Raw genomic sequence first — 23,362 nt, 5'->3', positions numbered from 1 at the left:
AGATTCCCGTTTAATTTTATCACTTCGTAGCTCGGTGGGGAAATTAAAGTGGAGCTTCTTTGCAGTGGAAATCCACAGAAAGCCTTCCAGAGAAGGGAGAACATCATCTCCTTTGACTCTTAGATACACCCAAATCGCTGGGATGTGCTGGGTGGGAACATTCTACTGCTCTGCTGAAGGAACTGGGGTTCATGAGTCATGGCCTGGGGGACACAGGAATGGGTTCCTCGTGTCTCTTTTAGCAGTGCTGTGCTTCAAACCTGTCAGGATCTCCCCTGGTGGAAGGATCTTCCCTAGTGGAAGGATCTTCCCTAGTAAAAGGATCTCGTCTGGTGGAAGGATCTGGTGGAAGGGATTAAAAGACGGTGCTGGTGGGATTTTGGAGACACCGAGCCTGAAGATTTACAGAGGACGATTCTGGGGTGTTTTGGCTGCTGAACTCAGGTAGAGGACCTGCCATGAAGCCCCTGGAGCAGAGGCAGCTCCCCAGGACGATGATGCTGTGTGCCCTGTGCGTGCTGGCCGTGATGTCCCCGAGCGAGGTCCCCCTCTCGGAGGAGCTCAAGGAGCAGCTCAGGGCGTCAGTGGCCAGGATCGCCGTCAACTCCACGCCCTGCAGCGTCACCTGCGGGCCGGGCCTCAAGGTGGAGGAGATGTGCGAGGTGACTCCAGCCGGGGAGAGGAGGAACTGCTCCCTGGTGGGCTCCTACTGCCTCATCAACTCCCTGTGCGGGCTCCGGCACCTCCGCGCGCCCTCGGGGAAGCCCCTGCGCCTCACCTGCCTGGCCCCCGACGCCCCCCGGCCCGGCAACCACACCTACCGCTACACCTGGGGCCTGGCCCGAGGCCTCATCACCACCAACGACCTCCTGTTCGAGCCCCTGAGGAACTCCAGCCCTGCCCTGGCGTTCTCCCCGGCGCGGGAGGCGCACGCCGGCACCTACCGCTGCGACGTGCGGCTCCCGGGGGGCCTCAAGCTCGTCAAGAGGGTCTACTTCGGCCTCAGGGTGATCCCCGGCGACCTGGTGGATCTCGACTTCCAGCAGGCCTTGAGCTGGGAGCAGAAGTTGGTGGCCCACCTGCAGGGGGGGAACGGCAGCCGGGAGGGCCGGGGGCGACTCTGGCGGCAGGAGGAGATTTACGAGGCCGCGCTGGGGGTCGGGAGCGGAGTGGTGGGGGGAATCCTGCTGAGCCTCCTGCTCTGCTGCTTCCAGAGGCTCTGCAGGAGGAGAGGAGCGCAGAAATGAACTGGGATTCCACGCAATGGCTTGTGTTTGCCTCTTTGTTGGCGTTAGGGGGGAATTCGGGGCGGGGGTGGCTCTTGGGGTTGTCTGTGTAGGGCCGTGGCCGGACTTTGATGGTTCCTGTGGGTCCCTTCCAGCTCAGGAGGCTCCGTTGATTCCATAGAATTCTACTGATTCTCTTGATTCTGTGTGATATTTGTGCTTTATTTTCCTGACACAATTTACTCTGGAATATTTTCTTGCACTTTGCTGCTGAGTCAGTGCAGGGTTTTAGAACAGGGCCTGGGCCTTAACTGGAGCAGTTATTTTACAGGAAACTACTCCATCTACTCTCTGTTTCCTTTTCTTTCCTGTGGATTACAGGACTGCAACCCAATTCCAGGGAAAACAACCATATTGAAGATTGAAACACTGCAGTTAGTTATTCTTTTTAGCAGAACAACACAAAAAAAAAAATGCTTTAAATGGATTTAAACAGAGGGAAATACTTTTATTTGCCAGTGAAAACTGAAATAGGCACTTTCCACCCATGGTTTACAGAGCTCTTTTTGCCTTCTGAACACGAAGAAAACGGGGCAATTGGGAGTGACCCACCACGGGGGAGAGGGCTGGGAGCTGATGCTTAAAATCAACCAGGAGCTGCCCCATCTGGGCACCTCCTCTGCTCTTTGTGATGGAAATTCGGGACTCAGCATCCTGGGGGCAGCTACTGATTTAAAAACCCGGCCAGAATGACATGAAAGCTCCAGCAGAGCCCATTTCCCCCTCAGCTCAGCTGAGGAGGTCAGAGTGGGAGCCAAAAGGCTCCTTCATCTTTTTATTATGTCACCTTTTTTTTGGTTTTGGTTGGTTTTTTTTTTTTTTTTCTGAGGGGACCCAGGTGCCCAGAGCAGGGAAGATTAATATATAATTTTAATGCTTAATTTGAGATGGAAGGCTAGGATAGACAGTGTAGCTGCAGCTGTCAGGAAGGAGGGGACTGGGCCTCTTCATGGCACTTTCCTTTGATTTTTTTGAAGCAATATTAAGTATGTTGGAGGGGGGGGGGAATTAACTGAACAGGTCTGTGGGGGGGAAAAGGGAACAGGAACCTTTCAAACAGCTCCATGATCTGCTAGGATAAAGTTCTAGGGTAAATCTTCATGCCCCCCTTTTCCCTCTCCTTTTTGTTCCCCCTTTCCAGGTTCTATCCCGAGCTCCCCTGGCAGGGCAGCCCTTGGTGTGTTCTCCCCACACACAGGGGGTTTCCAGCAGCTCCTGCCTGTTTGCCAGCCTGGATCCATTTGTCTCTTTGGTTGATGCCACGTGCAGCACGTTTAATGATGGTTCCTGGGAAGGCAGCAGTGCCCCTGTGGGCAGGGATTCATCCCAATCCTGGCTGCTCCCTGCTGGGATCTGGAATGATGCTGCCCCTGCCCTGACAGAGCCCTTGGCAGCAGAAATCCCTGAGCTCAGGACATGAGTGATGGGTGGAATCTCTGCAGCTCCCTCCTTTTCCCTTTTTCCTTTTCCCTTTTTCCTTTTCCCTTTTTCCTTTTCCCTTTTTCCTTTTCCCTTTTTCCTTCTCCCTTTTTCCTTTTCCCTTTTTCCTTTTCCCTTTTTCCTTTTCCCTTTTTCCTTTTTCCTTCCCCCTTTTTCCTTTCCCCTTTTTCCTTTTCCCTTTTCCCTCTCTCATCCCACCCTGGGAACCCACCTGGGCATCTCCCTCTTTGTTTCCAGGGCTGGGGAATGGTTGTGATGGGATACTCTGGATATATATACAGTAGGAGACCAGGGGTTTATGGAATCATGGAATTGTTAAGGTTGGAAAGGACCTTGAAGATCATCAAAGATCAGCACTTAACTACATTTCTGAGTGCCACATCCACCTGTCTTTTGGACAATTCCAGGGATTGGGACTCCCCCACTGCCCTGGGCAGCCTCTCAAATGCTCCCCAGGATTTGGGACACAGCAGTTGGAAATGGTTAAAAAGGGCAAGCAATTGGCATTTAGTGTGGAAACTGTGTCAGGGCCTTGGCTGCAGCCCTTCGCCAGGTAATTCTGGGGGCTGGGAGTGTTGTCCTTGGGGCAGGAGGGAGGGAAAGGCCCCCAAAAGCACCCTGGGGATCAACCCAGCAAGCAACATGAATCAATCCTCGTTAACTTTGGTGGTCTGGTTTAGTGGGATTGCAGAGATTTCAGCAGGATCACCCCATTCCCAGCCAGTTCAGTGAGTGGGGCATCCCATCTGTTCCCAGCTAGAGGTGCCCCCTCAGCATCCCTGTGCTTTGGGATGTGCAGCAGCAGCTGAGCCTGAACACCAGACCCGCCTCTTGGGCTGGATCTCAGTCCTGCAGCCCCAGGCTGAGCCTGGCTGGATGAACTCTGTGTGCAGGGAGATGAATCTGAGTCCAGACTCTTCCTCCTTGTCCCAGTGGTGGCTTCCTCAAGTCTCCACTTCTTGTTTCAATTATGTAATATTTTTTTTTCCTTCCTCCTTCAAGGCCCTCTATTGAACTGGGATTTATTGACACCTCCATTTTTTAGGCAGAACTACTTTTTTTTTTTTTTTTTTTCCCCTAGAAAAGCATCTCCTTTTCCCTTCTCCCCAGACAGGGAGGAAAGAAGCAAACAGGGTTAATGAAACCACCCCAAAAAAGCACGTGGGATGTGGGGAAAGCTGAAGTTGAACCTCAGAACAGCTGAGACAAACCCCAGGCTGGGGCAGAGATCAATCCTCCCGTGGCTTTAGCTCCTTGGGCTGGTTGCTGCAGAATCTGGCTCATGTTACGGGGAAGGGAGAGTAAATCCTGTCCCACAACTCCTCAGAGGTGGATGGGGCTGGTGTGGCTCACTGAACTCTCAGTCCCCGTCCTCCCTATCCCTCCCCTCCCTCCCCAAAAAATTCACAGTACAGAGTTAAAAAAAAAAAAAAAAGTCCAATTTAGCAGTCTGGTTATTTCATACATGGCTTCATAAGGCAGAAAACCTACTGGGTACCGTGGGGATGGGGGTGGGGAGGGGCAGTTGGCTGCAGAATTCCCGGGGAATTCTTCATTTTACTCCTTTCTTTAAAAAAAAGTTTAATCGGTTAAAGAGCCGCGTCTCGTACGAAAACCTCACGTTCCTCCAAAGCAAAAAAAAACCCAAAAAGCTGTTTCTTTCCTCTTCCTCCTCCTCCTCTGCCAAATCCTCTGGCTGTGGTGCTGCTCTGGTACAAAGTGGGGGTTGCAGCAGCCAAGTGTCGTGGTTTCCCCACCCGGGTCGGGGTGGGGGTAAATCGTGTCCCGAGTCCCGTGTCTGGCCTCGGTCAGAGCTCCAGGGAGCTGATCAGGGCCACCATCAGCAGGGAGTGGGTGGTGATCACCACGGCGTGGGGCGCTGGCCTGGCCACCGAGTCTTCCACCATCATACTCGTCCCTGAAAAAGAGAGGGAGAGGGAAGGAGCAGCTGCACGAAGGGTGGGTGCCCCGAGGGGAGGGCTGGTTGTGGGGCCATTTCCAGAAAAGCCCAATTCCAGAATCTCTATAATACTAAAATACTGGGGTAGGATATTCTCCTGTGTCCCTGGAAGGGAGAGTGGGATTGAAAAACACCCTGGCATTGCTGGTTACACCGTGCTGTGGCCGGGTGGGGGAGGAGGTGTGACTGGGCCATCCTTTGTCACGGCACAGAGGTGGGAAGGCCAGGCGGGTGAGCTGCAGGTGACTCCTCCTGTCTCCGAGCTCCTGGGAAGCACCTGAAGGGCTGTTTGTGCCTGGGATGGGTGCGGGCAGAGGGATGAACCTACCACTGTTTCGGAGGATGTGAACTTCTGCCGGGGTTCCGTCGCCCCCCGGCCCCGTCACGCGGATCTGCACGAAGGCGTGAGTGAAATCCTCGGGCACGGGGATGTCGATCCGGCTCTTGCTGGCCAGGTACAGGGTGGGGGCAGAGTGGGAATCCTGCCTGTAAAGCATCTGGTGGGAGAGGGAACCCTGAGTTTGTGTTCTCCTCGGGGTCACCCGCCCCGAAGAGGGAAGCCCAGCCCGTACCTTGTACCCCGTCACTGCCGACTCATCCGCCCTCGCCACCACCGGGTCCCACTTGATGGTGACTGTGGACCCGGAAAAAGTCCAGGAGATGTTGCCAGGCGGCCTTTTTGGTGCTGAGGGATGCAAAACGAGACAGGGGCTCAGCGATTTCGGGCTGTGCTGGTTTACAACCACCTCCTGAGGCTTCTGTGACCGGGGGCTGATGTTCACCAGGGCTGAGGCTGGTTTAAAGGCCACCAAACGTGACACTGAGCTCAGAGCTCAGGTGAGGGATGCACAGATTTCAGGTGAGGGATACAGAGACCTCAGGTGAGGGATACACAGATTCCAGGTGAGGGATACACAGACCACAAGACCGAGCTCAGACAATTCAGGGAACCGTTTTAGGGATGGCATAAAACGGCCTCAGAGCAGCAGGATAAAGGGTGAATCAGCTTTTTGGGGATCCTGGGGAGGAGGATGTGCAGCCTGGGGAGGGGATCAGGGCTCACTCACGTGGTCGGGTGGTGGTGACGTTGGTGGAGGCGCTGGGGGGGCCGGTCCCAGCCCGGTTGTAGGCTCGGACCGACACGTGGTAGTTGGTGTTGGGGTTCAGCCCTGTCACGTGGGCAGATGTGACCAGCCCTGCTGTCCTCACCCTGTCAGCTGCCTCCTCCTTGTCCCCGTCCTTCCAGTACCGGATCTGGGCAGAAAAGGATTCGGTGGGTTTAGTGAGGACAGAGGCACCTGCAGAGCCACAGCCCCAGCCAGGGCTGGAGACTCTCTGGTATTATTTATTGTGTGCTGTGCTCGGTGTGTGCCTGGGATCAAGGTGGAAAGGCAAACAGGACAAATGGGATGTTTCTCTCTTGGTCTCTCCAGTGAGTCCCAGCCCCATCAGAGCCACCTGGCTCTTCATTCTCCTCCCCCCTTGGCAACAAAATGCTGTTTCCTTCCACCTCACTTAACCCAGGGGAGTTTTCTGGGCTGGGCTCTCCCATCTCAGTGTCTCCCATTCCAGGCCTGTACCTCGTAGCCCAAAAGCACTCCAGTCACATCCCCCTGCTCCACGGGTTCCCAGGACACATCCATTTCCGAGGACAGGACGGACTTGGCCACAACTCTGTAAGGAGCCACTTTGGGTTCTGAAAAAGACAATGGAAGGGAATAAAATCCTTTTGCTGGCTCTGGGCAGCATCACTTGGGCACCAGACAAAGGGCTGTCCTGCAGCCCCATCCCCCTGCAGGCAGACAGCTGGTGGTGTGGGACAGAGCAGAGCGAGGGGAAGGGATTCAGGGACTTAGGAGGACAAGCAGGGCCACAGCTGTGTGTGCTGGGGATCTGTGTCTGCTCTGAGGCTCTGGGGCAGTCGTGGCCGGGCTCAGGGAACATCTCTGGGTGTTTGAGGGAGCAGATGAACGTCACAGTATTCTGGGAGTCAAAGGAACCTCTCCTGTCACTGAGCTCCCAGACCCAGCAGGGACCTGGCTGAGGACAGAACAGGGTGAATTCTGAGTCTCTGCAGGTGCAGAATGGTTTGGGTTGGAAGGGACACTGAGGTTCATCTCGTTCCACTTTCCACCAGCCCAGGTTGCTCCAAGCCCCGTCCAACCTGGCCTTGGACACTTCCAGGGATCCAGGGGCAGCCACAGCTTCTCTGGGCAACCTGTGCCAGGGCCTCCCCACCCTTATAGTAAACAATTTCTCCTTAATATCTAATCTAAACCTGTCCTCCTTCAGCTTCAGGCTGTCCCTCCATCCCTTGCCCCTCCCCAGCTCTCCTGGAGCCCCTTTAGGCAGCGGGAGAGGCTCTGAGGTCCCCCAGGCTGACTCTCCCCAAGCTTGTGCAGCCCCTTTACCTTCCTCAGCCGAGTACACGATGGCAGTGAGGCTCTCAGGCCCCTCTCCCTTCCTGTTGTAGGCCTTGATCTTCACCTCAAAGGGGGTGTAGGGGGCGATGCTCTCGTTGCGGTACACGTAGTGCAGCGACTCGGCGTGAGGCACCCGCGCCGTCAGCCAGTCCTGGGAGCCCTTCCTCCGGAAGGACACGATGTACCCAAACCCATCCCCGTTCTGGTAGTCCCTCAGAGTCGGCTGTGAGGGGAGAGAGTGTCTTCAGACTCACTAAAAGTGAATGAACCCCCCCCAGCCCCACCTTTGAAGGGTTAGTGGACCTGGCTAGAGAGAGGGAGTAAATTCTTCCAGCTGCCTGTGCCCCTTTCAAGAATTTTCACACAATTCTATTCTATTCCTAGTTCTATTCTATTCCTAGTTCTATTCTATTCCTAGTTCTATTCTATTCTATTCTATTCTATTCTATTCTATTCTATTCTATTCTATTCTATTCTATTCTATTCTAATTCTAATTCTAATTCTATTCTAATTCTTATTCTATTCTAATTCTTATTCTATTCCATTTTATTCCACTCCATTCTATCCTATTCTGTTCCCTTCCATTCTGTTCTATCAAATAAAGAAATCAGCGTTCATCGGCTCTAAGTTACACAATTCCCCTCATTATTTAGTGTTCTGTCCTTCACTGGCTGATTTGCTCTGTATTCTTTACTCCCCTTATCCTCAGACTGAGAGTCTCCGACTCCCAGGCTTTGATGTCTCTGTTAATCCCCTCTGGATCTTCTGATTGCTCCACCACGTCTCTGAATGGCCACGAGTTTGACATCCCAGATGCCCAATCTTCAACTGCCTCAAGCCTTGTCTACTAAAGCCTATCAGAGCCATTCCAGAGGAACTCAAAGCTTCGGTGGCTTAAAGGTCAAACCAACAAGAGCCTGCAAAACCAAACCCAGCCCCTTGCTGCCACCGATTAAAAATGTGGGGAATTTCTGTCACTTCAGCAAAAGCGGCGAGATTTTTGGCCAGGCACGGAGTTTGGCTCAACAGAACCCTAACTGGAGCAGTGATTTCCCACAGGGAATGGCAGGGGCTCCTCCCCTGGGCCCCCAGCCAGCACTCACCGTCCAGTTGATGATGAGCTCGTTGGGAGCCCCTCCACCGCCGCCGAGCCCAGATGGTGCCACAGTAGGTGCTGTCAGGTCCCCGAACAAAAGCAGACAGCACAGGGTGGGTTAAGGGGGTGGCAGTGATGGGGACGAGTACAGCTCCCGTTGGGAGGGCTGGTCTCTCCTTTTTTCACCCGTGGAAATCAGGTCTGCAACACTGGCTCGTGCCCCGCCAGCCCACCCGGGGGCAGCTCCTCTCCGAGGGGACGGGGGTGAAGCTCAGGGGCAGGGATGAGGGAGTTTTTATGGGAAAGGAATTAGTTTGCATGTGGCACACTGAGAGCAGTCCTGCTGCTGCTCTTCCAGCCCTTGTGCTGGCCCGTTCAGGCAGCCGGAACATTCCCAGAGTGAACATTCCCAGCTGTTTGCTGGGAAATCCGCCTTGTTTTCGCAGAGCTGTGCTCTGTGATGTAATAATCCTTTCCCCTTCCTCGCCTTGCTGCCCAGAAGGCTCAGGGTTTGAAGGCAGGGGTTATAATGCTTTCATATATTGGCTCTAATTCCGGGGAAGTCACTGCCAGCTCTGCCACTGCTTCGTGTTTGACACAGAAATGGGCAGGGAGGCAGAAAATCCTGGGATGGCCTCACCTGCAGGAGCACTCAGGGGAACGATTAATCCTTTGGGACCAAGCCAGCCTTCCCCCTCCAGCAGGCAGGGAGGGTTCCCACGGGTGTCCCCACACCTACCTGCTTCCTTGGTGCGGATTTTGCTGGAGGGTAAACTCGGCTCCCCCACTCCCAGGATGTTACTGGCCAAGACCCGAAACTCGTAATCCATCCAAGGGATGAGGTTCACCACCTGGGCTGTCTCTGCATTGCCTTCGATGTTTACAGGATCTATATAATCCAATAACACCAGAGGAGGGCAAATAGAGCGAGTGGCAGCACAGAGCAAGGACTCACCAGCGCCTGGTGGCCCTCAGGGGTTGTGTCCCCGGTGCTGCCATCGAGACACTTACTGGTCCTCATCTGCTTCCACTTGCTGGAGAGGAGGGTCCTGGCCTCGATGAGGTACCTGGCAATGGGGCTGTGGTTGTCAAAGCCACGGCTCCAGCTCAGCTGGACGCTGGTGTCACTGATGTCTCTCACCACCACCCCCCCGGGGGGGCCTGGGGGCCCTGGGAGACAAATGGACTCATTAATCAGACAAAAGATTTGGAGGTTCATTGCTCTTTGTGTTGTGCAGGTCATGGACTGACATTCTGGAGGATGGGAGGCCTCACCTCCGGTTTTACCCTCCAGAAAAAGCTCCTTTCAAACCTCACAGAACCATTAAGGTTGGAAAAGACCTCCAAGGCCATCAAGCCCAACCTCTGACTGAAAACCACCCTGCCCAATAAACTGCGTCACGGAGTTCAGATATCAGACAGTGGGGTGGCTGCAGAGGAAGGGCAAACTGATCCCTTGCAAGGGTTATGCTGTTACTTAGGGCCTGTAAGGAGCAGGGAACCTCGTGCCAGAGTGTTTACCTCTGACAGTGAGCGTGGCTGACTCCGAGGCGCTGTCCACCACGGTCTGGGCTGTGCACGTGTAACGCCCCGAGTGCTTCAGCTGCGCGTTGAAGATGCTCAGGTCCCCGATGGCTTCCTTCTGCAGGGGACAGAGAGCACACAGTGGGGAGGGAGGGCGTTTGAACCCCATCACGGGCCAGCATTCATGGTTTGGAGGTGGGATCTGTGAGGAGCTGCTGGGAAATTCCCTCATGTGGGATGGAGAGGGGCCTGTGCTGAGTCTGTTCTGCTCGTGATGGTGATCTCTGGGTGATCTCTGAGTGATCTCTGAGTGATCTCTGGGTGATCTCAGTGATCTCTGCCTGCCCTTCTCTCGACCCACGAGCCTTCCCCTCTCCCTCGTCCAGCTGAGGAAGGGAGTGATCACAGAATCCTGGAATGGTTTGAGTTGGAAGGGACCTTAAAGATCATCCCGTCCCCACCCCCTGCCATGGGCAGGGTCACCTCCCACTATCCCAGGTCGCTCCATCCAACCTGGCCTTGGGCACTCGCAGAGATGGGGAGTTCACAGCATCTCTGATGGAGTGGCTTTGGTGGGCGCTGATGCCCAGCCAGACTCAGCTTCCCCCCAGACACACAAACAACGAGGCTGACAGTAATTCCCTGCCCCTTTTGGTGGTACAGGAGTGTCCCCTCCCCTCACCATGCTGGCTCGCCGGTAGTGCCCCTCGGACTTGTCGAAGTCGATGGGGAAATCGTCCAGGGCCCAGGTGAAGGTGAGGTCCATGGTGGGGTCGTGGGACGCGTGGCACTGCAGGGTCAGGTTCTCCCCCACGTTGATGTCAGCACTGGATGGTGCCAGTGTGATTTTGGTGGCATCTGCAGGGAAAGAGCAGGGAGGGCTGTCAGCTGTGCGTGCCCACGTTCCAGTATCCCAACCAACAGACCCCTTCCGGCTCGTCCTCCCTCTGGATTTCACAGGAGGAAGAGGAGGGATGGCAGTTGTTAGGGAGTGGAAGTGCTCGTCTCAGGGTTGGTGGGGGATGTGGTGGGTCAGCAGAAGGTTTTGCTGCTCCACAGGCTGAAATGACTTTGATTCCCTGAGTACTGCATTGGTTTTGGGGGTATAAGGAGAGGAGAAATATCCCCATCAGTCACTCTTAGACATCTCTTGCTCGATTGACCCCAAATCAAGGCAAACAGCTCTACCTCGAACAGAGAGGATTCCTGTGCTGTTGGCTTTGCCCATGAAATTCTCAGCAAAGCAGGTGTATTTTCCCTCATCAGATTTGCTGATGTTCTGGAGGATCAAGGTGCCATCTGCAGTAATAGTCACCCTGGAGAGGGAGAGGAACCACACGAGAACAAAGTTAAAAACGGCTGCTCACTCTCCACCCCTTGGTAATTTCCATCACTTGCTGCTTTTAGAGAAACCAGGGATAAAGACAGACAGGAAAATATTATGTAGTAGTTTTCTAAAGAAGAAATTAGAGGAACAACAAAGCTCAGGGACGGAGCAGCACATTTGGCTCATCGAGTCCAGTCTTCTGGCAAGAAAAAAGAAGTGATTTTAGCTACAGTTTCTAGGTAGAAGCTGAGTCTGTGCTGCTACCTGCTGCTGTTGACCAGAAGTTCAGTCCCCTTGGTCCAGAGCACAGTGGCTTTGGGTGCTGCCCGTGGCTGGCAGGGGATGATGACCTTCCCGCTCCGGGCTGCCGGGATCAGCCGCTTCACCGGGTTTAGTCTAAAATCCGGAGCTAAGGCTACAGGGGGGGGAAAAACAGGATTAGGGAACGGTCAGAACCCCCTGTTCTGGGGGCATCTGAAGTGCCGTGTGGCTGGGTACTGATTTGTTGTTGGATGACTTGGTAAGAGAAGCGAGGCAGTTTCTGGAGAGCAGGATGAAGGGGTGGTTCCTCGGCTGCTGGGTGGGTTCTAACACCTGCCAGGGCAGGTGTTGGGTGACACACCTGAGGCAGGTGCCATGTGCCACACCTGTCACACGCAGCGATGGGAATGGCCCTAACAAGTGCAAGGTCTTGGAGAGGCACAAGAACAGCTGCTTTGGAAAGTGTCGAGGATATTCTCTTCAATATCCTGCCCAAAGTCCCCAGTGCAGACATCCAGCTCGCCTCGAACTCCTCCCTGGACTGCAGAGAGAATTGGGATTTGCCTGTTGCCCTCAGTGTCTTAATGCTGAGCTCAGGGCCTTTAATTTACCTCTGGAATCTCCTGATCATGAGGAGATAAACTTTTAGACTAATGTGGAACAGGTTTGGCATCAGTTCAGCTCCAGTCACCACCCGTCAAGGCAGGCTGAATGGATGCTGAACTCCTTTTTTTTTTTGACCTTTTTCCCTCCAAAAAAGAGGAGCTTGTGGTGGAAGAGAATTTTTAGTGCTGCTGCTGGGTGCACACTTTCTGTGGCTAAACAGATGTCCTTGTTCTCTTTTCAGAGTTACTGAATTTACACAGGATTTAGATTTTAAAGGGTTGTAGAGTATCTTGCTGAACCAGCAACCACGTCTCAATGGGCGAGTGAAGCAGTTTTGGTCTGCTCCCATCCTGACTCTGGGATCGCGAGCACCAGGACGAGTCTGAAATGCTTCAGTGTCCCGTTGAAACCCAGAGCTCTGGGAAGGGAGGAATTACCTTGCACTGTTAATTCAGCGCTTGCATAAACTGTGCCATGCTTGTTCTCAGCCACACACTGATACATGCCAGAGTCCTCCAGGACTAGCTTGGAAAATCTCAGCTCTCCACCGCTCACTTCGATGCGGTTCTGTGCAAACAAGAGGATGAACCCATTAGATGAGAAAAACAGAAAAAATGGAACTCAATCCTCGGGTGGTCAGGGTTGAGTTTCATTGCAGACTCTTGGGAGCCAGCCTGGTTTTCCATGGGAGAAAACCCAGGGTGTGTTTTCATGGCTGTCCAGTCTCTCCCCTCACGTCGCCGTGCTCTGTTTGCCGAGACCGCCGAGCGCCCGAGCAGCAACGTGCAGGTCACCCCAAGACAGCTATTTGTCTGCCCTGATAACTGGCTGTGAGTCCCTGTAGTTGCATGAAGCAATGGCTGGGATGGCAGTGCCAGGAGAGGGGAACTTGGCATCGTGGCATTGCTTTGCAGCCTCATGGGGACACATGGAACAGGGATGCGGGGTGAGAAACGGGCTGGAGATGCGTTCGCAGCGAGGCAGGAGGAGGGGCTGGGGCTGGAGGAGAAGGGTCAGTGCTGGGAGCTGGGGGGGTGTTGGGGGGGGATGCTGGGGGGCTGCCAGGGGTACCTGGGAGGTCAGGGGCTGCCCATCCCGGAGCCACCTGACCGTGGGCCGGGGTTTGCCGGCGGCCGCGCAGCTCCAGCGCAGGTCGGAGCCGATGTCGGCCTCGGTGTCCGTCATCACCTTCAGCCACTCAGGCTGGGCTGCAAGAGAGGGGGCAGGGCCAGGGGCTCAGCTCAGGGGGCAGTGCTGCCAGGCAGCCAGCGGGATGCCCGTGGCACGTTGGTTGGCACGGCGGGTTCGCAGCCTCGGCCTCCTGTGCAGGGAGGCAGAGCCGAGTCCTGCAGAGCCGAGTCCTGAAGGGCTCCGGCTGCTGCCCTGGGCTGGCTGCACTGGATGAACCCATATCCAGCAAGAACTTGATGGTTTCTCCTCTTAAGAGTTAATGCAGCCATCCCTGAATTATGGAGTCATGGAATCCCAGACTAGTTTGGGTTGGAAGGGACCTTAAAGATCACCCAGTGCCACCCCTGCCATGGGCAGGGACACCTTCCACCAGCCCAGGTTGCTCCAAGCCCCGTCCAACCTGGCCTTGGACACTTCCAGGGATCCAGGGGCAGCCACAGCTTGTCTGGGCAACCTGTGCCAGGGCCTCCCCACCCTCCCAGGAAACAATTCCTTCCCTTTTCCCCATCTAACCCTGCCTTCCTTCAGCCTAAGGCCTCTCTGAACCTCAGGATAAGAGGCAGGATTCCAGGTGGTGACTTTGCTCCCAGAGCCTCAGTTGGTGCTGTGCTCTGCAGAGGCACGTTTTTAAATGAAAGCCACGTGTTTCCACGAGTTCCCTGGGATGAAACAGGGAACCCCTGGTTCAGGGCTCACCTTGGATGATGATGCGGCCCTGGTGGGTGTCCCTCCCTTTGATGTTCTCGGCCTCGCACTCATAGGTGCCCTCATCCTCAAAGCCGACGTCCTGGATCTGCAGGAGGGGCTCGCTGCCGATCCACTTGGAGGACTGGGAGCCATCCAGCTTCCTCCACTTTATCCTGGGAACGGGGCTGAGGAAAAGCCAGCCTGGTGAATCCGGGCGACACCACAGCCCAGAGCAACCCCATCCCCGTGTCCCCTGGGCACCCTCCCTCCCAGCTGGGCCCTGGCCAGCAGGACAGATGGCTGCAGATACTTCCCTTTTCCCACTCTTCCCCCCCTCTCTGGCCTTCAGCAGAGCTGTTGTGAAGAGAGGGGGTGTGAGGCTGCAGGTTCTGCCATTCCCTCCCCATCCATCCCGAGTGACACGGACACTGCACTCACTTTCCAAAGGCAAAGCACTCCAGAGTCACCACCTGCCCTGCCAGGGCGTAGGTGTCTGCAGGGAACCTGGCCTTGATGCTGGGGGCGAACTGCCGGGCATCTGTCAGGGGGAAAACACGTTGAGGAGTCCTGGAGGTCTCAAAGGGCAGAGGGACCTGACTCACCAAAAAACCTTTGTGTGTCTGGGTAAAGGGGGGCAGAGGTTTCATTTGCTTTTTACAACAGTCTCTAAAAATCTCTTTACAGCATCTCAGGGCTATTTCTCCTTGATTTCCTAGAGCCACAGAATCCTGTGATGGTTTGAGTTGGAAGGGACCTTAAAGCTCATCCAGTTCCACCTGCCATGGGTAGGGAATCTCCCACTAGCAAAGATTGCTGCAACCCCATCCATCCAGGCCTTCCTGCCTGTTAAACTCCCTTTCCCTGCCCCAGAAGCATTTTTTAAAGATAAAAACCTCAGCCATGGGGGGGGGGGGGGTTCTCTGTCTGCACAGGGAGGGCTGCCTCCCCCCCATTTCCAGCCCACCCATATTTTTACAAGCTCCTAAGCTCCCCTGAGAGCCTGGTGGGCGATTTGGACACTGCTGGTGTGCAGTGGGGTGGCTTAATTTTGCATTTCTTCCCTCAAAAACTGGCGTTATCCTGCTGATCCAAGAGCCCTGGTCCAGCAGCACTGACCCTCTGCCGCGAGGCTGAGCCGGGAGAACTTGCTGAAGACGCTCTTGGTGATGAAGTCGATGTGGCTGGTGGCGAAGCAGGAGTAGTTGCCCAGGTCAGAGGCCTCTGTCTTGGCGATGTAGAGGTTCCCCGTGGTCTGGGAGACGAAACGTCTCCCGTCGGCCGGGATGAAATTGGGGAACTCGTTCAGGAGCCACCGGTAGGATAAACCTGGGGGGAGAGGGGGGGGAAGGAATGACCTGCACAGCTTGTCTGGGCCCTCCCAAGAGGGATGAACCCAGCCCAGTCCTCGGATTCGGACACGCCAGGTCCTGCCTCTGCTTTGCTGCTTTATGGTCTGAATAAACCTCAGATCTCCTTCCCTGAAATCCCCCAGGAGAGGCAGGTTGGGATTCCCACGCCCAGGAATCCCTTGCTGCGTTGTGTGTCCCCTGCCTGGGGAGATGTGGAGGTGCAGAGCCTTACCTGGGTAGTGGGGGGGAGGGCTGCAGGCAAACATCACCCCCCAGCCCTCGGTGATCTTCACGGGGTCCCGCTCCTCGGCCGAGAATTCCTGCAGAACTGAAGGGGCAAAGTGAAACCCGGCCAGGGGAAAGCTGGAGGGGTCACTGTGCTTTACCTCTGGGTCTTCTCAGTGGTGGTACAGAGGGAGATCCCAAAGAATCACTGGTTTTGTCCACGGCACAGCAAGTTTCTACGGCACCCCCGTGGAAGTGCCGGGGGGGCTTCTCCATGGGATGGTGTTGGGGGACAGGAGAGCAGCTCCCCCACATTTCTGCACGTGAGCAGGGGGGCTCAGTTGGCCCCCAGTTGCATTATTTCCTTTACCCTGGGGAGACAAACTTACAGCCAAAGCGGAGGGAGGCCTCCCTGCTGACCACGGTGCCTCTGGAGTTGGATGCCAGGCACTGGTAGGATCCAGCATCCTTGGCTTTCACGGGGTTGCTGATCACCAGGTCCCCTGCAACCAGCCTGTAACGGGAGTCTGGCTCCACCTCTATGTCTGTGCCGTTCATCTTCCACCTGCCAAGGGCGAGAGGGGGCAGAGTGAGGGGGCAAATCCTCGTGGCCACACCCTGGGGATGTGCTGGTTGGTGTTCCAGCTCTGCTGGGATTGGGGTTGGACTTATATCCTGGCTGTGCCCTGGGAGAGACGGCACAGCACAGAGTAACTGAGGCTGGAAAATCCCTCCAGGATCCCTCCCCGGCTCCCCCCTCCTGTCAGGGATTGCAGAGCCAGAAGGTCCCCCCTGAGCCTCCTTTTCTCCAGGCTGAGCCCCCCCAGCTCCACCACGTGTGGACGAGGAGGCTCCTTCCCATGCCAGTAATTGTCTGTACATTAAATCCCAGCCGGTTTTGTCCCCGTGCCGCAGCAGAGGGAGCAGCTGAGCTCACCTGTAGGTCGCAGGAGGGTTGGCTCGGGCTCGGCAGGTCAGAGTGACCTTCTCCTCTGCTGAGCCTTCAGGGAAGAGGGTGTGGGAAGGCTGCTCCTCGAACACCGGCCCGTAGCTCCTCGTGCCACTCTGGGCTTGGCACCAGACTGCAAAGAGAGGGAAAACCCGCTCGGCTGCTCTTGGTCTTTCCCTCCCATCCCACCCTGCCAGGGAGACGCATGGCTGGAGGACACGGACACACACCCCTTGGAAAATCACCACACACACAGCACTGGGCTGGGAGGCCCTGGATGCCCTCCCTGTGCTGGTCCCTCCTGTGTCTGCACAGGCTGGTTGGTTCCTCCTTGTCCTCTCCAGGATGAGGGAGCAGGGAGGAGAACCGGGATCTTGGCTCTGACGGTCCCCTCAGCCCCTGCACCTGCAGCATCACCAGCTCCTGACCACTCACACCAGTGGGTTGCTGGTGCTCACACCAGTGCAGACCATTCTATTCTGTGACTGGGATGAGCCTTAAGCTGCTTTTGTGGCGTTCAGACACAGGGTTGACTCCCATCTTGCTGTTGTGGGTGCGGCTCAGGCTGAGGCACAGGAGGAACAGAAGGACCCTCCTGGCTTCTCCCAGGCTGTGTCTGAGCCCCCCTCTGGAACCACCACCCTTTGGTGACCCTTTGTCATTGGGAAGTGCCATCTGTCCTCCCCAAGGGACTCAGATAAATAACAAATCCTAGCAGGGCCCCTTCCACACAGGCTGTATGGAAACCAGAATCCCAGGATAGCTGGGGCTGGGAGGGACCTTAAAACCCATCCAGTTCCACCCTCCTGCCACAGGCAGGGACACCTTCCACTAGCCCAGGTTGCTCCAAGCCCTGTCCAAAACCTGGTCTGGAAATGACACTGTAAACAAGACCAAAGCAGAAGCTGCCTGGAAATCTCTTTATTGCAGGAGCAGCTGGTGGGATAATTGCCATCAGGTCTGTCTTCTCCCTGGCACTGGAAATGCCTGTCCCTTATCAGGGAAGGAGCCACCAGCACAGTCCCCTGTTCACTGATAAGCTCCAAGATGCTCCTGCAGCTCCAGGATCCTTCCATGCTTCCTAATTGAATTAATAACTGTCTCAAACCCACAATCTGTTCTCCTTCCCTCCGCTCCCCAGCATGGGCACTCCTCAAATTAAGCGGCTCCAGTGAGTTTGATGTTTTATGCAGGAGTAACTTGCAGCAGGGAAGGGCCAGCTCAGCTGTCTGGGAGCAGGGGGAGCAGCCCTTTCTTTACCTGTGGCTCCCGGGGTCTGGCTCAGGCTCCGTGCAGGGAGCAGGGTGGGATGGGAGAGGGGGCTCTGCTAATTGGCTCCGTGGCTTTGGAGCAGCTGTCCCAGCACCAGGCAATTATCCCAGAGCTCGGGATGTGCTGCTGCAGGAGCCTGCTGGTGCCTAGTGACACACGGGGAGGGGGCCTGAGCCCTTGGCTGGCTCTTTGGAATGAAAGAAAAGCAGCATTTTTGAGGGCTGTGTCCCCTCCAAACCAGTGCCATTTCCTCCTGGAATGCTTGTATTCCTAAAGGAAGAGCTGGTGGAAGCTGGAAGTCTCCTCCCAGCTGGGTCAGCAGTGTCTGTGCTGAGCAAGTCCCAGCTGGAAACAACTCTGCTGACCAGCAGGGAAAACAACCACGAGTTAACAGGGAATTAATAAGAAATTATTAATTGTGTTCTGACAGGTGTGTTAATTGTGCTCGCACAGATGGTAGTGGCTGGGCTGAGGTTTAACAGCTTTACATTTTGAGATTAACGGGGAGCACACGCTAAATAATTTCTATTTATTTAACAAATAAAATATATACTGTTACCAATATATTGTTATCCATGCCCTTTCTCGTGGGATGCTCTTTTCCAGTCGAGCCAAATGAGGCTCATCCTCCCCTCGGCTCTCACCCAGACTCTGTGTCATTTGCTCTCCTCTGCTGTCCCTTTTTTCCCTGCCAAGGTTGTGGACTGCAACTGGGAGGAATTGATTTTCCCATCCAAAATCAATGCCAGGAGTTCAGGTCAGTTTTTATCTACAGTTCCAAGGTGTCTGGTTGGTGCTGGGGGTGAAATGCCTGGATCTCACTCATTAAACAAACAAGGGTTTGTTTAATTCAGATCAAAGCCGTAATTAAACAGTTACAAGATGGGGACAAGGGTAAGAACCGAGAACTGAGAGTAAATCAGGGTGGTAAATCTCAGAATCCCTGAGACTGACTGTCTGGGCCACTTCTGTCCCCTCAGAACTCTCATTTTTAATGTTACCAAGACATTCTGTCCTTGGGCTCTGTCTGCTGGATAACAGGGAGAACAGACACAAAAATAAAGGTCTCCTTCAACCTGCCAGGAGCAAAGTGACCTGCTCGGGATCTTCTGTGCTGCATCCAGCCAGGAGAGCAGAAATGATGGCAAACACACCCCTTGCACCCCCCACAAGGACCTTCAGTAAGAGGGAAAAATCAATATCTGCACCAAAAATAAATAGAAACGGGTGAAGGTGGAACACCTGAGAATTCAGATTTGGGAAAGCAGCTGCGGGGAGGTGACTCCAGAGCCTCCCCGGGCACTGGCCCATGTCTGGCATTATTTGGGGTGTATTTTTAGGAATGTGCTGAGAGTCAGACCTGGAAAGCCCAGGTGTGCAGGAGGCTGAAGGCTTGCTGTCTGTGCTGAGCCCTGAGGCAGCTCTGGAGAGCAGGGGATGATAAACTGGCTCAGCTGAGAACGCTTCCCAAGCTGGATTCCAGCTCCGAGGACACTCCAGCACTGACCACAGCCTGGAGCCTCGGCACACGAGGGAGCTGGGCAATTAACTGCTGCGTGGGGCAGCCTGAACACACACACATGTGCCCACAACCCCAGTGGCTGTTCCTGAAGGGCAGCTCCCAGAGGAGCAGAGGGTTATTTTTAACGAGAAGCTTTGCGAGGAACAAAAGGGTCAGGCCTTTAACCAGCCTTAGATCTCAAGATTTTTCCAGAGCTTTTACCAAACCAACAAAGGCCAGGGAGGTGTTTAGATTTTAGAGAGTCATCCCTGTGCACTTGAGAAGTTTTAAACCTTTGCATTTTGGTCCAGACCTGGAGGCTTTGGCTCCGTGGCGTCTCCTTGAGCCTCATCCCTCGCTGCCATCGCTGTGTCCCCAGTCCCTCCCTCCTGTTCCCAGTGAGGATTTCCCTCTGTCCCAGCTGGCTCCTGAGATCTATTGCATCATCAGCCAGAGGTCAGAGAAAATCACCCTCCCCAGGCCTCCCAGCAAGGCAGTTTTGGGGGGCTCAGCTTGGACTGGGAGCCTGAACTCAGGTGGTTAATGGGAGAACCCAAGTCCATCTCCATGCCCAGATTTGGGTCAGACCAATTTCCAAACAGGATAATTGCCTCCCAATCTAGGGCAGCCACCCCTCCTTCTGCCTCCTTGGGGATCCAGAGAACATTAAAAGGTAATTAGATATTTATAAGGACAGGCGAGCAGTCTCTGCCCAGGATGATGAATTAGCTTGAAGACATTATCTAATTCTCAGCTGGCTGAAATGAAACGTCTCCCTGCTGAAAAGGGACCTGCAGAGAGCAGCCTGAGCCTCCCTGAGATCCAGAAGTGGTCCCTGAGATCCAGAAGTGGTCCCTGATGAACAGGAATCTTTGCAGTCAGGGTGTGGCCAACAAGGCATCCCTAGAAAAACCAGGAGGTGAAGCAGCCTCGCCACGAGCGACTCCCACTGGCAGGAGGAAATTCCCCCTGATTTCACCTGAACCTGGATGTAGAAAGGGGGAGGTGTGTGTCAACCCCTCCTGTCCTCTTTGAGCAGCACAAAAGGAAAATTGGGAATAACACAGACACAGCCCCGAGCGGCACAACCCAACCCCCCCTCCCCGGCTGATTCCAACTGCTCCCTGCCCAGGGAATGTCCCCCCTGGCACCTCCCACCTCTCCCAAGCACAGCTCTTACCCAGGAAGGTGCTGACAGCCAGGGATGTGTGGACAAACCCGCCGGTGCCTCCCATCCTGTGCCGGGTCATGGCCTGGAGCCTCTACGGGGACGGGGACGGCGGCCCTGGCAGGGACAGAGAGCGGGGTGAGCTGCGAGGAGCTGCAATCCAGAGCCCCTTCCCAGGGGCATTCCATCATCCTGTGACTCCAGAGGCTCTGCCCGAGGGCTCAGCGTCCAGCTGTGCCACCCTGCTGGCCACAGGCCCAGGGCAGAGTCACCCCAGGGCAAACATCCATCCAGCTGTCCCAGGGGGGGAGAACAGAGCTTGAAGGAGCTCTTTTTCTCCCTGGCATGATGGATCTGGCTGGGGAGTTGTTGTTCCTCCTCCCTTGTTATCTGCTCTCCTTCCCCCCACCTCCAAAAATAACAGCTCCCTTCTGAGCATCTCTGATTAAAAACCTCAAAGCCAGAAGCACGCAGGATGTTGAGGGGGGGAGAAGAATGATCTGTTACTTTGTGAAAATAACAGATATTGGGAAGAAATTCTTCCCTGTGAGGGTGGGCAGGCCCTGGAACAGGTTGTTGGGAGGGGATGTGGACTCTCCATCCCTGAGAGTGTCCAAGGCCAGGTTGGACAGGGCTTGGACTAACCTGGGCTAGGGGAAGGTGTCCCTGCCCATGGCACTGGGTGGCACTGGGTGATCTTTATGGTCCCTTCGACCCAAACCAGTCAGGGATTCTGTGATTCTATGAAAAAAACAGCATCTTTAATAGAAAACTCCTCGGGCATTGCCTGATTTTGGGGGCTGTGCCAGCCCCGAGTCCTTCATTCTGGAGAGGTTGAAGGGGCTCAGCTGTCCAGTCCCCTCCACAGCCCCCTGCCTGCCGAGATCTCCCAAAAATTAACAACCACCACCCAAACCCTGCGCCGTTTGCGCTGCCCCCCGGTCCCTGAGCTCTCCTGGCGGGGGAACAACTTCAGCACAGGCACCTCTTCCCCTGGAACTCCAGTGGGGACATTGGGGTGGGGGTTTTTCCCCCCTCTCTGTTAACGAACCGGGCAGGAGGAGGAGCCCGGGCTGCCCTCCCGAGCTCGCAGCCCGGTGAGCCGCCGAAGATGCTGCCAAGAGCTCCCGGGGCTGCCCGTGCTGCTCATCCCCCCTGCTCCAGCTGGTGCTGCTCCGCTCCTCTCCCTGCCCATCTGTCCGCCCGAGCTGCTCCCGAGCTCCCCGGAGCCGGGATTAGCCGCTGTCCCGGGGGATGCAGCCCCAGCTTTGCAGCCCCGGCAGGACCAGCAGCCCCCGAGCTGCACCTGAGCAAACAGGAGAGCCCCCCCAAAACCCCCTCCCCCCGGGGGACCCTGCCCGCTGCAAAAGCCGCCTGGCCTCTTTGTGTCCTCACCCAGAGAGAAGGTTGGCCTCTCCCAGCAGCTCTCCCAAATCCTTGATTTTTATCTTGCTTGGGTCAGGGGGCTGCATCCCCTCTGCTCCCAGCGAGATTCGTTATCTGCCAGGCCCCAAACTAAGGCTGGAGCTTAATTCTGGTGTGTGGCTGGGGGAGGAGGGATCCCCACCTCCTTTCCCTCCTGTTTCCAATAACCTCCTGGTGGGAGCTGCGTTATGGGCAGGGAATTTGGGGACGAAGCAGGAAGGGCGTGGGGCACATCCACAGGGAATCTGCTCCATTTGTTCCAGCAGCCCTGGAGAGAGTCAGTCACATGAAATCGCTTGATGTCACACCCCAAACCGTGTCCTGAGCCCACGGCCTTCCAGCAAACACTGCCCCTTTGTTCCCTGCCCTGTCCCTCAGCTGGGGGTGCTGAGCAGGCAGAGCTGCCAGGGAGGGTCTGCAGGCGATGCCTGCTCTGCACTAATTAACGAGTTGACTTTTCCAGGTCTCCCCAGTTTGCTTCCTTGAGGGTCTGTGGAAGGCAGGGAGCAGTGGAGCTGTTCCTGCACCACCAGCTGCAAATTAAAGCCAGGGAGTCTTTGCTCTGTCTCTTCCAGCCCCGATTGCTGGGCCTGGATCTTCCATCTGCAGCCCAGGAGCTGCCCTGGGAAGTTCTGATGGGTTGCAGCTCTGCTTCCTTTATTCCTTTATTCCTTTTCCCTCTCACTTTTAAAGCAAACAGGAAAGAGGGTGGGAAAGTTCAGTTTGGTTATTTTTTGTAGAATCACAAAGGGTCTGGGTCGGGAGGGACCTTAGAGCCCATCCCATCCCATCCCATCCCATCCCATCCCATCCCATCCCATCCCATCCCATCCCATCCCATCCCATCCCATCCCACCCCTGCAAGGACACCTTCCACTACTCCAGGGCACTCCTGGCCTTGAGATGGGATTCATCCCATCCAGGGATGGGGCAGCCACAGCTTCTCTGGGCAACCTGTGCCAGCACCTCCCCACCCTCCCAGGGGGGAATTCCTTCCTAAGATCCAATCTAAACCCTCTCTCTTTCCATTTAAATCCATACAATAAGGAGGAGGCAGCGTGAGGAGGTCAGTGTGGGCTCCTCTGGGCAGCTCCTGCCACCTCCCTGGTTTTATCAGCACTTCACACTTGCTGCTGGATGTGCTGTGTTTGGGCAAGTTGCATCCTGCCTGTCCCTGTGCTTCCACCTAAACAGAGGGCAGGACGAGGGGAAAAAAGAGCTGTGATGCCTTTCCATGGGACTACAGCCCCCAGCACCCCCCTTTGGCTTCACTCCCTGCAGCCAAGCTAAGCTGGCACCGTCTGAAAATCAAGCTGATTTGAGTTACTGAACTACTCGTTGATTCATTATCTGTGATGTCAAAGCACGGCTCCCATCCCGGTTCTGGGCTGGCTCCGGCTCTGCCTCCTCCCACCCCGCTCTCCCCATCTGTTCTCATCCCTTTCATCCACAACGTTTTCTCTTCCCACTTCCCTGTGCTCATCCCCTCCACCTCCCCAGAGTCCCCCTCACAGGTGTCCTTTCCTGGAACACCAAATGGAGACGTGGGAGAGTAACAGAGGAATTTCCACGAGTGCTGACACTGAGTTTATGTGCAATCAGAGACTGGATGAACTCATCCTCTTGGATCCCGCCGTCCCTGGTCCTGGCTGCCTTGTCACCCAAGAGCCA

General features: G+C 55.3%; 2 protein-coding genes across 2 annotated transcripts; one reads left to right on the top strand and one right to left on the bottom strand.

Moving 5' to 3' along the window:
• The first annotated feature begins 302 nt into the window (after positions 1–302).
• Positions 303–1,247, top strand: TMEM81 (transmembrane protein 81). Its single transcript, XM_027909505.1, has one exon. It carries the CDS (start codon positions 459–461, stop codon positions 1,245–1,247), a length of 789 nt encoding a protein of 262 aa, XP_027765306.1. The 5' UTR covers positions 303–458.
• A 2,555-nt stretch (positions 1,248–3,802) lies between these two features.
• Positions 3,803–20,372, bottom strand: CNTN2 (contactin 2). The gene is made up of 22 exons (XM_027909508.1): positions 20,279–20,372; positions 16,314–16,458; positions 15,766–15,941; positions 15,384–15,479; positions 14,919–15,128; positions 14,241–14,340; positions 13,812–13,987; positions 12,996–13,132; positions 12,362–12,491; positions 11,322–11,472; positions 10,919–11,046; positions 10,413–10,588; positions 9,728–9,848; positions 9,218–9,376; positions 8,946–9,095; positions 8,214–8,284; positions 7,098–7,332; positions 6,267–6,382; positions 5,754–5,940; positions 5,259–5,371; positions 5,015–5,183; positions 3,803–4,644 (listed from the first exon to the last, which is right to left on the bottom strand). The coding sequence occupies exons 1-22, from the start codon at positions 20,346–20,348 to the stop codon at positions 4,535–4,537; spliced, it is 3,126 nt and encodes a 1,041-aa protein (XP_027765309.1). The 5' UTR covers positions 20,349–20,372; the 3' UTR covers positions 3,803–4,534.
• Positions 20,373–23,362: the final 2,990 nt, after the last annotated feature.

Source organism: Empidonax traillii, unplaced genomic scaffold (assembly GCF_003031625.1).
Source record: "Empidonax traillii isolate 1590-97213 ecotype Southwest subspecies unplaced genomic scaffold, ASM303162v1 scaffold2182:size33778, whole genome shotgun sequence".
Classification (NCBI taxonomy): Eukaryota; Metazoa; Chordata; class Aves; order Passeriformes; family Tyrannidae; genus Empidonax; species Empidonax traillii.
Note: the sequence above shows the minus strand (reverse complement) of the source record. Positions and strands in the feature narration are given on the sequence as shown.

Excerpts from the sequence above, each read along its gene's own strand:
- TMEM81 (XM_027909505.1), top strand. The coding sequence starts at position 459 with ATGAAGCCCCTGGAGCAGAGGCAGCTCCCCAGGACGATGATGCTGTGT.
- CNTN2 (XM_027909508.1), bottom strand. The coding sequence starts at position 20,348 with ATGACCCGGCACAGGATGGGAGGCACCGGCGGGTTTGTCCACACATCC. Across the intron at positions 12,492-12,995 it reads GGCAGCCCCTGACCTCCCAG|AACCGCATCGAAGTGAGCGG; the intron begins GTACCCCTGGCA and ends TTGTTTGCACAG. Across the intron at positions 11,473-12,361 it reads CGCTGAATTAACAGTGCAAG|CCTTAGCTCCGGATTTTAGA; the intron begins GTAATTCCTCCC and ends CCCCCCCTGTAG.